This window comes from Oncorhynchus clarkii, chromosome 5, assembly GCF_045791955.1.
Source record: "Oncorhynchus clarkii lewisi isolate Uvic-CL-2024 chromosome 5, UVic_Ocla_1.0, whole genome shotgun sequence".
NCBI classification, from domain to species: domain Eukaryota; kingdom Metazoa; phylum Chordata; class Actinopteri; order Salmoniformes; family Salmonidae; genus Oncorhynchus; species Oncorhynchus clarkii.
This window is the reverse complement of record NC_092151.1, coordinates 28754835-28772318: the sequence shown is the minus strand read 5'-3', so window position 1 is coordinate 28772318 and position 17484 is coordinate 28754835. Positions and strand designations below refer to the sequence as shown.

Sequence of the window (17484 nt, the reverse complement as noted above, 5' to 3'; positions counted from 1 at the left end):
ATCAAGTCCATATTCTGGAAAGAACAGCTCAAATAAGCAAAGAGAAACGACAGTCCATCATTACTTCAACTTCTTGAAGCTAGGGGGCACTATTTTTATGTTTGGAAAAATAACGTTCCCAAAGTAAACGGCCTATTTCTCAGGACCAGATGCTTGACTATGCATATAATTGACAGATTAGGATACAAAACACTCTAAAGTTTCGAAAACGGACAAAATTTTGTCTGTGAGTTAAATAGAACTGATATTGCAGGCTAAAACCTGAGGAAAATCCAATCAGGAAGAGCCCCTGTTTTTGAAACCTCTCTGTTCTTAAGCATCCTGTAACGGCAGATTTCCTCCTCTTCGTCTGAAGAGGAGTAAGGATTGGACCAAGATGCGGCGTGGTAAGTGTTCATGACGATTTTAATAAGAAAAGCACTGAACACTATGAAATACAAAAACAATAAACGAATACGTGAAATAACAAAACCGAAACAGTACCGTGTGGCGACAAACACACACCAACAGTGAAACCCAGGCTACCTAAGTATGATTCTCAATCAGACAACTAACGACATCTGCCTCTGATTGAGAACCATACTAGGCCGAAACAGAAACCAATCATAGAAAAACAAACATAGACTGCCCACCCCAACTCACGCCCTGACCATACTAAATAAAGACAAAACAAAGGAAATAAAGGTCAGAACGTGACACATCCCTATTGCCCATTTAAAGGGATATCAACCAGATTCCTTTTTCTATGGCTTCCCTAAGGTGTCAACAGCCTTTAGACATAGTTTCAGGCATTTATTTTGAAGAATGAGCGTGAACGACCACATTGCGGAAGTGGATAAGTGGGGGCTCTCAGAGTGAGTTGTGCGCAAAAGAGAAAGGCGGCCATTGTTACTCCCGGTCCTAGTGAAAAGCCAAAATTCCCGGTTGATATATTATCGAATAGATATTTGAAAAACACCCTGAGGATTGATCAGGATTGATTATAAAAACCGTTTGACATTTTTCTGTGGACATTATGGATATAATTTAGAATTTTTGTATTTGGATATAAAAAATATCTTTATGGAACAAAAGGAACAAAAGGAACATTTGTTGTCTAACTGGGAGTCTCGTGAGTGAAAACATCCGAAGATCATCAAAGGTAAACGATTAATATGATTGCTTTTCTGATTTTCGTGACCAAGTTACCTGATGCTAAGTGTACTTATTGTTTTGTCGAGCGATCGATAAACTTACACAAACGCTTGTATTGCTTTCGCTGTAAAGCATAATTTCTAAATCTGAGACGACAGGTGGATTAACAAAAGGCTAAACTGTGTTTTGCAATATTGCACTTGTGATTTCATGAATATGAATATTTTCTAGTAATATTATTTGACTGTGGCGCTATGCTATTCAGCGTTGCTGATGACAATTATACCGGATCCGTGATGGGTGGTTCAGAGAGGTTAAGACATGAAGGTCCGGAAAATGTCAAGAACTTTGAAAGTTTCTTCAAGTGCAGTCGCAAAAACCATCAGGCTCTCATGAGGACCGCCACAAGAAAGGAAGACCCATAGTTACCTCTGCTGCAGAAGATAAGTTCATTAGAGTTACCAGCCCAAATAAATGCTTCACGGAGTTCAAGTAACAGACACATCTCAACATCAACCATTCAGAGGAGACTGCATGAATCAGGCCTTCATGGTCAAATTGCTGTAAAGAAACCACTACTAAAGGACACCAATACGAAGAAGAGAATTGCTTGGGCCAGAAAATACGAGAACTGGACATTAGACCGGTGGAAATCTGTCCTTTGGTCTGATGAGCCAAAATTTGAGATTTTGGCCGTATCTTTGTGAGACGCAGAGTAGGTGAACGGATGATCTCTGCATGTGTGGTTCCCACCGTGAAGCATGTAGGAGGAGTTGTGATGGTGTGGGGGTGCTTTGCTGGTGACACTGTCTGTGGTTTATTTAGAATTCAAGGCACAGTTACCCAGCATGGCTACCACAGCATTCTGCAGCGATACACCATCCCACCAGGTTTGCGCTTAGTCGGACTATCATTTGTTTTTCAACAGGAGAATGACCCAACACACCTCCAGGCTGTGTAAGGGCTATTTGACCAAGAAGGAGAGTGATGGTGCAACTTAGATAACCTGGCCTCCAAAATCACCCAACCTCAACCCAATTGAGATGGTTTGGAATGAGTTGGACCGCAAATTGAAGGAAAAGCAGCCAACAAGTGCCCAGCATATGTGAGAACTCCTTCAAGACTGTTGGAAAAGCATTCCAGGTGAAGCTGGTTGAGAGAGCCAATGTGAGTAAAATATTTAAATGTGTTACCCCTCGCAAGGCTGCAGGCCCAGACGGCATCCCCAGCCGCGTCCTCAGAGCATGCGCAGACCAGCTGCCTGGTGTGTTTACGGACATATTCGATCAATCCTTATCCCAGGCTGCTGTTCCCACATGCTTCAAGAGGGCCACCATTGTTCCTGTTCCCAAGAAATCTAAGGTAACTGAGCTAACGTAGCACTCACTTCCATCATCATGAAGTGCTTTGAGAGACTAGTCAAGGATCATATCACCTTCACCCTGCATGACACCCTAGACCCACTCAAAATTAGCTTATCACCCCAAAAGGTCCACAGACGACGCAAGCATGTAAGAATGCTGTTCAGCATTTAACACCACAGTACCCTCAAAACTCGTCATTAACCTCGAGACCCTGGGTTTCGACCCCGCCCTGTGCAACTGGGTCCTGGACTTCCTGACGGGCCGCCCCCAGGTGGTGTGGGTAGGTAACAACATCTCCACCCCGCTGATCCTCAACACTGGGGCCCCACAAGGGTGCGTGCTCAGCCCTCTCCTGTACTCCCTGTTCACCCATCACTGCGTGGCCATGCACGCCTCCAACTCAATTATCAAGTTTGCAGACGACACTACAGTGGTAGGCTTGATAACCAACTAGGACGAGACGGACTACAGGGAGGAGGTGAGGGCCCTCGGAGTGTGGCGTCAGGAAAATAACCTCAATGTCAACAAAACAAAGGAGATGATTGGGGACTTCAGGAAACAGCAGAGGGAGCAGCCCCCTATCCACATCGACGGGACAGTAGTGGAGAAGGTGGAAAGTTTTAAGTTCCTTGGCGTACACATCACGGACAAACTGAAATGGTCCACCTACACAGACAGTGTGGTGAAGAAAGCGCAGCAGCGCTTGTCACCAAAAACACTTTTACAGATGCACAATCGAGAGCACCCTGTCTGGCTGTATCACCGCCTGGTACGGCAACTTCTCCGCCCACAACGGTAAGGCTCTCCAAAGGGTAGTGAGGTCTGCACAACGCATCACCGGTGGGCAAACTACCTGCCCTCTGTGACACCTACAGCACCCGATGTCACAGGAAGGTCAAAAAGATCATCAAGGACAACAACCACCCGAGCCACTGCCTGTTCACCCCGCTATCATCCAGAAGGCGAGGTCAGTGCAGGTGCATCAAAGCTGGGACCGAGAGGCTGAAAAACAGCTTCTATCTCAAGGCCATCAGACTGTTAAACAGCCATCACTAACATTGATTGGCTGCTGCCAACATAGTGACTCATCTCTAGCCACTTTAATAATGAAAAGTTGATGTAATAAATGTATCACTAGCCACTTTAAACAATTCCACTTTATATAATGTTTACATACCCTACATTACTCATCTCATATGTATATACTGTACTCTATACCATCTACTGCATCTTGACAAAGCCGTTCGGCCATCGCTCATTCATATATTTTTATGTACATATTCTTATAATTCCTTTACACTTTTAAGTTCATAAGGCAGTTGTTGAGAAATTGTTAGGTTAGATTACTTGTTAGATATTACTGCATGGTTGGAACTAGAAGCACAAGCATTTCGCTACACTCACATTAACATCTGCTAACCATGTGTATGTGACAAATAACATTTGATTTGATTTGATTCGATTCGATTTGAGAATGCCAAGAGTCTGCAAAGTGATCATCAAGGCAAAGGGTGGCTACGTTGAAGAATCTCAAGTACAAAATATATATTGATTTGTATAACACTTTTTGGGTTACTACATGATTCCATATATGTTATTTCATAGTTGTGATGTCTTCACTATTCTTTTACAATATTCTATTCAATGTAGAAAATCGTAAAAAAATTAAGAAAAACCCTTGAATGTGTAGGTGTGTCCAAACTGTTGACTGGTACTGTATGTGTCAGTATACAGACAGGTGAATGACTATACTACAGTGTTTGTGTTCAGGTATCAACCAATACAATATCCTGCAAAAGGGTCAAACAGAAGACACTCGACATCTGGTTGTAATCAAACACATGAGGGAGTCAAAGCGTCTCCTCTGGTGAACCTTTGGCACACACATAGCTGAAATTGCAAGTAGCGGCCAGAGTCAGACACATAACTTAGTGAGGATAAAAGTCAGGCACATACAGTACAGGCACAGTAAGACACTGTAGATGTTACATGTAGTGTGTTGGACTCACTATATAGAGCCTCAGCAAACCAGCACAACTCAGTAAGGTGATAGTGAACCTACTGTATACAGCCTTAACACACAACCCAATAGAAAACCCATAGACTCTAAACAGGAGACAAATAACAACAGGGAAACCCCCATAATATAATTACAAGGTTTCTGCACAGACAGGAAAGCACAGATGACTCAATCTACACCTTTGAGGTCAGCGGCAGACAGAAAGGCGAAGCCACAAGAGGTCTTGTGGAGTGAGAAAACATTCACATTATTGTCCTGCCTTAACAACTTGGGGTGTTGGGGAATAGCTTCACGAGTAATAATGAATGGATTGTTTGTATTTGACCTCCATGTCGCAAATGTAATTTTTCCTCTAGACTGATACACATACACACACACACTAGTGCAAGGCACTGCAATAGCAAGATTGTAATAGAAATTGGGAGAAAAAAGGGGAGAAAATACACACAAAAAACAAATAGACGTACATTGACGTACAAGGTCATGCATGACAGCACAGGCAGAGACATGACTGTATAGTGGGCAGAGCACTTCCTTCTAGGATTGGGAGGCATCCAGATTTTCATATCGTCATACCATCCTTCTCTCAGCCCGGGATTTATGGTATTATCGGCGTGGTACACAGAGGGATGTCAAAAAGATGCAAAAAAGACCATTGGGCGTCTTATACCAGAATGCTAACAAGTCATTTGTAAAAGTAATTTAAAAAAATCCTTGCAGGCTGCTAGCTAAATATGCTAACGAGCGCAAATGAAAATAAACTAATTGCAAAGACAGGCAATCTAGCTCATAAAGTTATACATATATAGGTATGAGCTATCGAATGTCATTTTTGGTGAGTTTGACATTTACAAGCGAACAGGAACGAGAGACATCGTGCAAATGGTCAAAGTTTTGACGCATGCAGTACTGGCTCTCCAGCAGCATGTCTACATACTGTGTCTGAGCAACGGCTTGCCTGCTTGGAGAAGAGGGTAGAGGAGCAGACGGCCAAGAACTGAGAAGAGTAAAAACGCAAGGAAATCAAGATAACAGTGGCAGCTGTACAAGTAACTCCCCCAAAGGGCTTTTACTTCTCAAACACGGCAGAAAGCTAAAACAATATGATGCCCCGTCACCTTATTAATTCAGCCACTTACTTAGATAGCAAGTTAAAGGGGTTGTGTTAATGCAAAATGCTGTGTTTTTCACGCAGGAAAAAAATATAAAACACGTAAGAAATATCTTGCTGGAGTTTTGTAAACACAGATCTAAAATGCTTCTTAATGTAACTTCTGCTCGGCATCAGACTCATTTTGTGCTTCAGTTGCCCTTCTAAACTATGATGAGAATTCACAAACAGGCATTCAATCAGCAGACAGCACTCCAACTGATATGTAGCTTATTTTCTCCAGTACTACGGTGAAATGCAATATTAAAGCAGAACATTAAGAAATATAGCTGGCTACATTCTTTCTATGATAGGCCTAAACATTAGGTTTGATGATGGCCATGCATCATTTTAGCAAAAAAATACCTTGCTTCTTCATTTTAAGCTCATTTACGTGTGGCTGCCAGCCAAATAGAGTTGCCCTTCTATTGTCATCTGATGAAAATGGAGCTATTTTCATACTAACTAACTTTGGAAGTATGCTTGGGGTCATTGTCCATTTGGAAGACCCATTTGCGACCAAGCTTTAACTTTAACTTAACAAACCGTAGTCTGGCTTTTTTATGGCGGTTTTGGAGCAGTGGCTTCTTCATTGCTGAGCGGCCTTTCAGGTTATGTCGATATAGGACTCGTTTTACTGTGGATATAGATACTTTTGTACCTGTTTCCTCCAGCATCTTCACAAGGTCCTTCACAAGGTCGATCTGGGAATGATTTGCACTTTTTGCACCAAAGTACGTTCATCTCTTGGAGACAGAGCATGTCTCCTTCCTGAGCAGCATGACGGCTGCGTGGTCCCATGGTGTTTATACTTGCGTACTATTGTTTGTACAGAAGAACATGGTCACTTCAGGCATTTGGAAATTGCTCCCAAGGATGAACCAGACTTACGGAGGTGTACAGTTATTTTTGGCTGATTTCTTTTAATTTTCCCATGATGTCAAGCAAAGAGGCACTGAGTTTGAAGGTAGGCCTTGAAATACATCCACAGGTACACCTTCAATTGACTCAAATGAGGTCAATTAGCCTATCAGAAGCTAAAGCCATGACATAATTTTCTGAAATTTTCCAAGCTGTTTAAAGGCACAGTCAACTTAGTGTATGTAAACTTCTGACCCACTGGAATTGTGATACAGTGAATTATAAGTTAAATAATCAGTCTGTAAACAATTGTTGGGAAAATTACTTGTGTCATGCACAAAGTAGATGTCCTAACAGACTTGCCAAAACTATAGTTTGTCAACAAGAAATTTGTGGAGGTTGAAAAACGAGTTTTAATGACTCCAACCTAAGTGTACGTAAACTTCCGACTTCAACTGTATATATTTACAAAAAATATATATTGGGGGATTGAAAATGATGCAGACAATTGCATTGATGGAAGCTACAATCTAGCTGCAATATTAAACCTGATCTACCCCATAGAAAAATTTTAAATAAATCATTTTATTTTGTAATCTGTGACAGAAACATAAAGCACAGAGTAACCTGGAGTTCTCAAGGAGCCCAGAGGACGTCACTGTACACTCTGACTTGCTATCAACACCCCATGCTATCTCTTCCATCTGAATGTTAAGTTCAGTTTAGCAAACTGCTTGACTTTCTAAAAACTCACTTACTATCAAAGCCTTTTAGTCTTTAAGAATGTGGGTCACTTGAACAGGTGGGTCTCCTCACCAGTTAGCAGATGGGAACCTGGTATCAAAGCATCTCATGCTGAAAGATGAAAGAGTGGAACAGAGGTGCCACTCTGGGATTCTTGTAGCAACGTAAGAGCAATAGAGTTGGACAGAGGAGAGCACTTTAGGCAATTGAGAGACAGCTTATATCAGCAGCTTTACCTATCACAGCTTCTGTGAAACACTTTCTGTCAGGGTGGCATTTACAGCCCGTCAAATATCTGAAGACACTTGACATGCTGCCAATATTTGGGGTTTGTTCAAAAGACGGTACTGGAGACATGACTCACGTATCATCCCAAAATCCTCTACAGCAAACGAGTCAAATCCATTTAGCTCAAATTCCAAAACTGAAATCTTCTGAAATTCAAGTCATAAATAGATTTCACATATATTTTTTATTTTTATTATTGCTCAGCTCCTGAACTGATTTGAATTGGAAACTGAAATTACCTCAACCCTTGAAACCAGCCTGTTTCACAGTAGCAAAGTGTTGAAAAATCTAACTACTATGAAAACCAGAAAGAATCTCTTTTCCATATGAGGCATGGTGGATGGCTCTGGAAATGCTGAGAGCCTTCGAGAAATCAGAACAGGCTAGATCCCCCTTCTTCAGTTAGCAATTGAAATCAAATTAACTCATATTACTGCCTGCTTTTCCCCCCTCTGGCATTTTACAGTGCACAGGGACCTCTGCACATAACAGCATAGCAGAGGGGAGAAGAGAGGGACACAAAAGCACAAAAACAGGTGCAGAAAATGGCCTCTAGGGCTCTCAGAACTAAACAGGTGATTTTATTCTGCCCTCTGCCGGCACCTTTACAAGGCCCTACAAAGGAAGGGCCGTCTTGATCGTGTGTCTGTTGTAGGAATCGGCCCTGGGAGGCAGGCAAGCCAAGTCACCTAATTAGAGCTGCAACCCTCCCCGGGGCAGAGTGACGGAGGCGCCTGCGCCTGCCACTCAGCTATGGCTCAAACTGCAGAGAGCTAAAATGAACCTCTCACCTGATGCAATGGGAGGGGGGCGGGACATGACAAGGGGGAAGACCAATGAAGACAGGTGTTTGGTGTTTGTTGTTTGTTGTGACAGACAACGCTGACAAGATCCCACTCCAATGGCAAACAAAGACATGGAGTCATGCTGTTGGGTTTTCTCTTAAATGGAGGACCAACCTAAAACAGTGGCCCTGCTTAACGTGTATTATTAATGGACAAATAAATAAACCAGTCCCTCCATTACCAGCCGTGTGTCTCCAGTGCAACTTAATTAACTGTGACAGACCCGAAGAAATACACCAGGAAAAAAAGAGGGAAGTAAAAACAGTTGCTAGGCAACATACAACATCTGTAAGACTTCAGCAACTTATTCAATTTTCGAGATTCTGTCTCCAGGGTTACGGCGGAAAGATAACATTTCAAGCAGTTTAGGGGTCTTTTCTTACAAAGGGATGTAATTCTCCATCTCTCCCGTCCCCTCCTCCCTCTCCAGTAACACCTCCATTGTCTGCTACCATGCACCTGGAATTCACAGACTGATTAAAATTTAAATAATTACTATATCCAGCATATAATGCATGTCAGGAAAGCCCCTGACTTACCAGAAGCAACACATTCATATCCAACCACTAGATTAGTCTGAAGCTTATGACTGTGCGTTTGTTATGAACAATTTTACATTATGCAGATGTACTTACTTTACTGAGCACTAGCAGGGGGCAGCAGAAATGTGTAAAGCTATTTAATTGGACAAATGCAAATAAAAGTCTGACATATGATATAAATAATTGGACGTAGCCTACGTAATTAAAAGTTAATTAAATTGTAATGACTTCAGAACAAAAACAAGTCCTATGTCCATGCATTCAACTTGACTTGCTTCATTATTCTAAGTAAAGTCAATCTCAGTTAGAACAACAGAAGCAGACAGCAGCAACCCTCCTCTCTCTGTCTGCAGTGCTGGCAGTACAGAACCCTGCAGTAACTTTACCCTGACACCAAGTGGGAGTGGCAGCATGGAGAGCCCTTCAAAGAGATGAATCAGAGAAGTGACTGCACTGAGTGACTGCCTTGACTTCCAGTCTCTCACAACATCTTAACACAGTTGCCAAACATGACCTTAAAATACCACTCCTATTCCCTCAGGGCTGCTTCTCTTACAGATACAACAGCTTGTCTTGTTCATAACACAACATCTGGGGCTCAATATGCACTGCATGATTAGTCATCGTTGACTACTGTATATTGACAAAAACATGTCTCCATATCATATTGGAAGTGTTTGCCAGGGCTGAGACGAGCGGTGCAAATGTTCATTACCATGTGAAAAGGCCGGATGTCGGCTAATTCAAGATGAGAGCACACTTGTGGCAGCAGCATGGCGCAAATCAATACCCTGCAATGGTTATCAAATCAACAATCTGGACCTAGAGTGTTTGTTTACGAGAGGGATAATTTCTCAATAAAACATGACCGCATGCTGATTAGAATTCACTAACGCACAACAACAAGTATTTAGAATAGCCATTCTATTCCAGACACTTTTGCTTTAAACCAGCCTTTAACTTGAGTATAACTGTTATTGAACCTCAGCCAACTACTATATCGGTTAAGCTGTCAGACGAAAAGAACACATACCAGCTGAGAGAGATAGCTCCTTTACAAGGAAAAGCTCTCGCTATCAAGATCGTTGGGTCAATTATGGTAATTACAAAGGGATTTTCAGTGCTGCAGTAACAAAGACCACAACGTCTGTATGACGTCTCCGGAGCATCTCTGGAAGACACCTAATCCTCTCACAATCACAGCGTGTTTATCTCCAAAGGAAGCTTTAAAACACAGTGTCAAATTTACATATGAGAAATCGCATTATGGAAATCATGATAACATATTTACAAAAGTCAGCGTTGTGGTGGAAAAACCGAGTGGTGAAATTATATTAAGTTGTGTGAAAAAGAGTGTGAGGGAAAAACTCAACGTGTCACTGGAACAGTTGGAGTCCCTGTAATGGAGATAAAGACAGCAGCCCTGAATGAGGAGAGTCACAATGCTAGACATCCCCTCAGTAGCAGCCACGGCAGCGGCCTCTCTACAGCTCATTCCTGCCAATTCCCCTTTCCCACTCTCCCCTCTGTCGCCTTGAATGCAGGAACACCAGAGGGCTAAGAATAGCACACAGCTGGCACTGCAGGACTTACATATTTCACACTCAAGCCACAGTGCTCCAAAATATCTCCCCCCTACCCCATCCCATGCTGTCCCCATCTCTGTCCCCATCCCTGTCCCACTTCAGGACCAGGGTGGCTCCCTGTCCCTTCTCTTTTATCCGTACTTCACCTCTCTGGCAGGGCCGAGACAGGTCCTGCTCAGACAAGATCCATGGCTCACCACCCAGGATTTATATCAGGGGATTGGTAGCGAAGAGAGGCCTCTTTCTCTGCCCTCCCCTCCCTCAATCATTGTGCCTCGCCCCCTTGGGAAGCGACAAGGCTCGTTAATAGATCGATTTGTAGTGGAGTAATTTATTGGGCCCAAGGTGTGTGTGTGTGTGTGTGTGTGTGTGTGTGTGTGTGTGTGTGTGTGTGTGTGTGTGTGTGTGTGTGTGTGTGTGTGTGTGTGTGTGTGTGTGTGTGTGTGTGTGTGTGTGTGTGTGTGTGTGTGTGTGTGTGTGTGTGTGTGGTAGGGGGGGGGGGTAAGTGGGTCTGTGTTTAGCTAAGGATGTTATCCCCGAAGGATGATATAGAGGGACCAACCCCTACTGAGTTGAGCCCTGTTGTGTTGACAGGGATCCCCATGCAGTGACAGAGGGAGATTAGCCAGCTCCCCAAACAGCCTCTCCAGGTGAGACCTGCACTAACTGTCACTACGCTAGCAGGGACCAGCCAAAGAGGGCTGGAGGAGGTTGTGTTTTGGCTACTAGAGCCCTGAGAGATAGAGCTATAGCTGGCCAGATGGAGAAAGACCACAGGGCATTGGACTGGAGATCTAGAGTTGGCGTCCCAGAAACCCTGGCTGGATTCTCTTTTAGTCATTAAAGGACAAGGTCCCGGTTAGGCATGTAGTAGTAATCCTTCAACATTTGAATACTGGCCACTAATATAGCTTCTTCTGAGCAGGCACACTAAGTTACCTAAATATAGTGGGCCCTCCTGTTCAATTGTATTACACAGCCCATTTCTTATTTTACTCCCCTCTCTCTCGATCTTTCGCGGTTGGTTATCATTATACATGCATGGAGCTCTATTGGAATACAGTTTGTCTAATGAGCACCTCTTAGCTGATCACATTATAACTCCACTTGACGACACTTAATTACCAGTGTTTCACTCCCCGCAGCCCTGTCTGGGGGACAGGAGAACTCTTTTAATTAAAGCAAGAGAATTCAACCTGTTTGTACACGCGTACATGTCCCTGTGTGTATGTCCTAGTGTGTTTGTGAATATTTTTATGAGTATAATATGATATGTTTTTGCAAGCTTGTCTCTGTGTTTGCTTCCCCCTCTGTGTGTGTGTTAGGAGGAATGTGTGTGCACACGCTGATGCTCCCTGCATCATAGGCTGTGCGCTCCTTGCGTTTCATATTTCAGCAGTGACTCGGGCATGAGTCATTGTAAAGAACCTGCCCAGCCTACAGAGTTACGGCCATGCTCTCTCTTTCTTTCTCTCAAATGGGCTGAGGCTAGTGCTCAGGAAATGCACATCAAACATAATACTTTCCTAAAAGGAAAACAGATTCCCCATGCACTCTCTCACTCTCAAACCACTTTTTTTTCCCAGCAATAGAAAGAGACACATTCTTCTGCTTCAAACAAGACTGCTTAACTTCTGTCTTCATCCCTTTTTCCTATGCTCCTAGCTTCCCAGTTCATTTCTTCTCTGAGATATCCGTTTTTTCTGTCCTACCAGCTATTAATGATGCTGAGATGAATGTGAAAGAGATGTGTCTAGCGGTTGGGCCAAAAGTTTGCTCGTTTGAATCCCGAACCAACTAGGTGAAAAGTCTGTCGATGTGCCATTGAGCAAGGCACCTAAACATAATTGCTCCTGTAAGTTGCTCTGGATAAGAGTGTCTGCTAAATGACTGTGAAATGTGAAATGTCTCACAGTGCAATCGAAATAGGTTGACAGTAATCTGTTTTTAATAAAGACATGCTGCCTAGTACTATACTTGTTTTGTTTTTTATTGATGTGATAACGTAGTAAACAATTCAGACAAGGTTACTGCACAGTGGAATTCTGCTCAACAGACTGTCAGAAAAGGGCTTTCACTGGTAAAGCACCCTGAGACCGAGGTGTGAAAATATTTAACCATGACTTATCTAAAGAAAATTGTCACCCATGTAAACACAATCAGACAAGTGACAAATACGATTGTACACAATAGCCATAATATAAGTATTAGTAGTAATATAATAGCAATAGCATATGAAAAGATAACTCTAAAATTGCAGCTTTTCTAGTTGACCTTAACACTCTGGAGTGAGTGATCTCCCCATCTCTCTCCCTCCTTAACAAGCCACTGGTTGGCTTGTCATTAGTGTTCATCTGACTCTGACTATCTAACAGTCATCACAGTGACTAACTGCACAACAAGCAGACTCTTGTAGCTCTTCTCCCTCACCTTTCTAAAGCTGTTTACACAGATAGAGAGGGCATGTAGCCTTGCCAGCCCTCTGCACAGCATGATAATGGAGGGGGGAGTCTTTTGGAGGGAAAACACAGTGCTTAGAAAGTTGACGAAAACATAATCACTGTTTTACTCTGTTTCCACAGCTGCGCTGAGAGAGAGAGCCTGACAGAGGAGCTCTGTTGACTACACTTAAAGCACTGAGATTTGATCGGATTAAATTCATGTATACCAACAGAGAGCAGTAAATCAATCAGGAGGGCTTTTCTGAATTTGCGCGGCATGGGATAAAACTCCCGCAAAGGTTTCCCTCCTCTCCACCAACACTCGCTGGCTGAATTGGTGGAATGGCTCACCTGCTGCCACAAACCCTCACAAACCACACCGAGAGCTTGACTGAAACAGTGCCGTGTCAGAGGCATACTGCAGCTATAGTTGAACATGACTACCAGCATCATAATCTAAAACGCCCCCAAGAACCCTATTGTTGTTGTGGCTCCAGACCCCATGCCCAAACTCAATCCAATCCACATGCCTTTAGTGCATGGGGCAGCAGGTAGCCTAGTAGTTAGAGCATTGGGCCAGTAACCAAAAGGTTGCTAGACTGAATCTCAGAGTTGACAAGGTAAAACAAAATCTGTTGTTCTGCCCCTGAACAAGGCCGTTAATCCACTGTTCCTAGCCCGTCATTGTAAATAAGAATTTGTCCTTAACTGACTTGCCTAGTTAAATAAACGTTAAATAAAAAATTTATAAAGTTAACTCAGTAAGTGCAAGGTCTCCCTCAGTGAAAAACAATGTTGAGGAAAGTTTGGGATATGGAGGATTGGAATAGCTTCAAGGCAATAACAGAAAACTTGTGAATTCCGCTAATGCATGTAAGATGAGAGGTTTGTTTGGTGATCCGAGCAAAAAGTTGCCTATACTCTTCCAATAATGACTTTGAAAGTGGACATTCTGTTGTCAACTTGAGAGATGCTACTGTCTGACAGACATGCTCATGTTTCCCTTCTAGTACGGAACACATGACTTTACCTCCACTTTGAGCAGGGGGTTAAGGGTTTAATAACTTGTGTTTGGATGCCTCTCGTTTCACATTAATCCAGATATACAAATTGCCCTTCTGTGTCATCACCTGCTACTGTTGAATGCTCTGTTGTGTTTGAGCAGTAGCCTATGCATCGCTACAATTATACAATTATTAGCTGAACATCAAGATATGCCTTGCATTTTCCCTCCAACTCAAAAAATCAGTGAGAGGTTACAGTGGAAAGGCTCTTTCCAAATCAGTTGTTGAGAAGTGAAGTTATGGGAAAGTGTTCCAAATTTGAGTATACACCTTAAAAAGCTTATTCATTATTTCGGTCTGTCTTGATTTTGAAGTAGGCCTATGTCTGCTAGTTCAATGTGTCTTTACACAATGTCACATAACTATGCTGCCTGACATAATTTGGATAATTTAAAATACATTATAGACCTACAAATTAGTGTAACATGAATAATAAACTGACAATATTACTATTTATGAGGCTGCATATATTTGAACAGGCTACAAAACAATGTGGTGTTAAAGCCTCTAAAGTAGTATATATTATTACACGTTTAGTGATAAAATATGGTCGTTTTCCCGGCCCAGTAGCTCGAGTTAATGATTGGCTAATAACAGCACCGACAATTGGTTCACCTTTGTACTGCGAGTGCAGATCTAAGCGTGCCTACTACCGTATCACGCCTCGTTCGTGTGTCTTTATGTGTACCCATTATTTGTTTTACTGTACCAGAGAGAAGAGGTTGGAGTGGCAGTCTTCAAGGCTTGCCCCGTTAGCCACCCAATTCGCTGCCGTAGTCATAATCGTCCGCCGTTCGGGTCGTCAGTACTGGGCATGTCGAAATCCTTGATCGGTAACAAGACCGAGCAGTGGTGGCAAATCGGTTCCGTTACAAGTATACCACACCACCGCCAAAACACGGGTAATTGTCTAAGAGATCAATGGCTAACCTTAAGTAGCCCAAATATTTTGTCAACTGTCATAAAAAAAATAACCCGGCTGAACTGAGGGTGTACTCAAAGAAAGGATTCTAAATATATCAATAACCCCCTTTGATTGTATAGCCTACCAAAACGAATGGTTTGTTTTTGTACATCCAAGTGTGTTCGCAGATCAGAACATTGTTACTGTCCAGCTCAGGCGATCCAAACCTGATCATTTTCAAACGCAGAAAGCATGTAGGCTAGGCTAAAATGTATCCGTGTCTTAATCCATGTAGAAAAATGTCCATCCGTGTCCATGCCAGTCTTTCCGATGATACTTTAATGATTAAATAATAGTGTAATCCATACGAAGTAGATCTATTATTTTCTTCCTGAGCGCAAAAATCCATCAAAATGCGTGGTTAGTCCGAAAACTTCTTATAGAAAAACGCTGTAGTTTATTACGCGTGTATTATCCACTGATTAAACACTACTAAATGGACCGTTTAGGTGTCGAAGACCACCAGTCTTTTGCAAATTGCATGCAAGAAATCTGAATTCGATTCCGTCAGCCCCCACAAGGCAAGCTGATGCACCAGTTGTGATAGTTTTCGAGAATTGCATGAGCTATTAATAGCTTTCTTTCTTAACACCACCGTTCCCCTCACAATGTAGCCTACCACATACAACAGGCAACTGTGAACAGGAATGTTTAATCCTTGTTTCACTTTGCAAATAACGTCAGACTGCAGACAAGCGAGGCTAAAAAAATAAAGCTTGCTCTTTCGTCGGGTAATCCAAGGTGGACCGCAAGAGAGTTGATGGTCTCGCAACCAAAAAGGCTATTAAATGTGTCAATTTTAAATGTTTTCGTATTCTTCATCGGAAAAAAAGTATGCTCCATCCAACAGCAGGAAAACGGCAGCAGCAGACCGAGGTTAAAAAAGATCCTTCCTTCCTTTCTGTTTTATATCATTACGAAATGTCCTCCCAGTCTCCCAACAATTAACGGTAGACCATAAAATATTTGTTTAGCTTGAAATAACAGTAGATGCAATAATGTATCCAAGAAAACGTTGATAATCCAGCAATGGTGACAATCCTTATCTGACGTTATGATGATCAAATAAATGTTTCACGCTGGTCAGGAGTCCAGTCTCGTTATCTCCCTTTAAAAAACATACCTTTTTTAAAAACGTGTTCCCTCTTAAGGCAAGATTTATGATTGATTAAAATTAATCAATTAAAACGTCGATTATATGCGATGTTTCTCATCAAGGAATTCAGAAGCAACGAATCCCATTCCAGGCATTGTTTATGTCTCAGTCAGTGTCTTTTCTGTAATATTCGTATGAAAGCGTATGTGAGTAGGCTATGTATAAATATGTGTGGCTCACTCTGTGTGTGTATGTGAGCGTGCTGAGTGCTTACGCGAACAGCCGCTAGCAGCGTCGTGCACTCTCTGCCAGCCCACCACGCATAGCAATGTAATGGCGGCCGGCAGTTTACGAGAGACTCGCTTTCCCATTTGGCCAAGTACAGTCCTCACGTGATCAAAGCAAGGGATTACAGCACTGTTTAGAATCTTTGATACAGGCTTTGATGCGACGCTAGAGGCGCCAGTGGCTTTCACTAACAATCAGCTGTCATCGAAGCACATCACACATCATCTCCCTAACTGTTACAGTGTAGTCTATTGACCAGAGTGTTACATTGTTACACCTAACAAAATAAGACAATATAACTGTGTTGTCATGTGTTTCTGCCTTGTTATGTTGTTGTCTTAGTTCTCTCTTTTATGTAGGGTTGTGTCTCTCTTGTTGTGATGTGTGTTTTGTCCTATATTTATGTTGTATTTATTTATTTTAATCCCAGGCCCCGTCCATGCAGGAGGCCTATTGCCTTTTGGTAGGCCATCATTGTAAATAGGAATTTGCTATTAACTGACTTGCCTAGTTAAATAAAGGTTAAATAAAATAAATAAATAACTGGTGAAGTAAATGTATCAATGGAATTATTACCAGGCCTACACATGTTATTATTACATCACAGTTCTATTTCCTTCATTGTTAAATGGTAATAGACTGTTGCATTATGATTATTACATAATGTAACCAGTCACAGTAGAGCATATCTACAGTGACCCCAGGGCCAGGGGATGTCATAATCAATGACATCCTTGAGAGTGTCACAGCAAGTGTCACTACACCTGGTCATCTTTCCTTTTTTTTTGCCCTCAGAGCAGCCTCAATTCATCGGGGCATGGACTCTACAAGGTGGCGAAAGCGTTCCACAGGGACTCCATGTTGACTCCAATGCTTGTCAAGTTGGATTGATGTCCTTTAGGTGGTGGACCATCCTTGATACACACAGGAAACTGTTGAGAGTGAAAAATGAAAAACCCAGCAGCGGTGCAGTTCTTGACACAAACCGGTGGGCCTGGCACCTACTACCATACCCCATTCAAAGGCACTTCAATATTTTGTCTTGCCCATTCACCCTCTGAATTGCACACATACACAATCCATATCTTAATTGGCTT

General features: G+C 42.4%; 1 protein-coding gene across 1 annotated transcript in view; it reads right to left on the bottom strand.

The window, feature by feature from the left end:
• Nucleotides 1-16309, bottom strand: part of LOC139408626 (mediator of RNA polymerase II transcription subunit 13-like) — a 118603-nt gene extending 102294 nt beyond the window's left edge. The window contains exon 1 of the mRNA XM_071152733.1: nucleotides 14749-16309. Within this exon, the coding sequence (XP_071008834.1) occupies nucleotides 14749-14820 (72 nt within the window). The 5' untranslated portion in view covers nucleotides 14821-16309. The remainder of the gene's footprint in view (nucleotides 1-14748) is intronic.
• Nucleotides 16310-17484: the final 1175 nt, after the last annotated feature.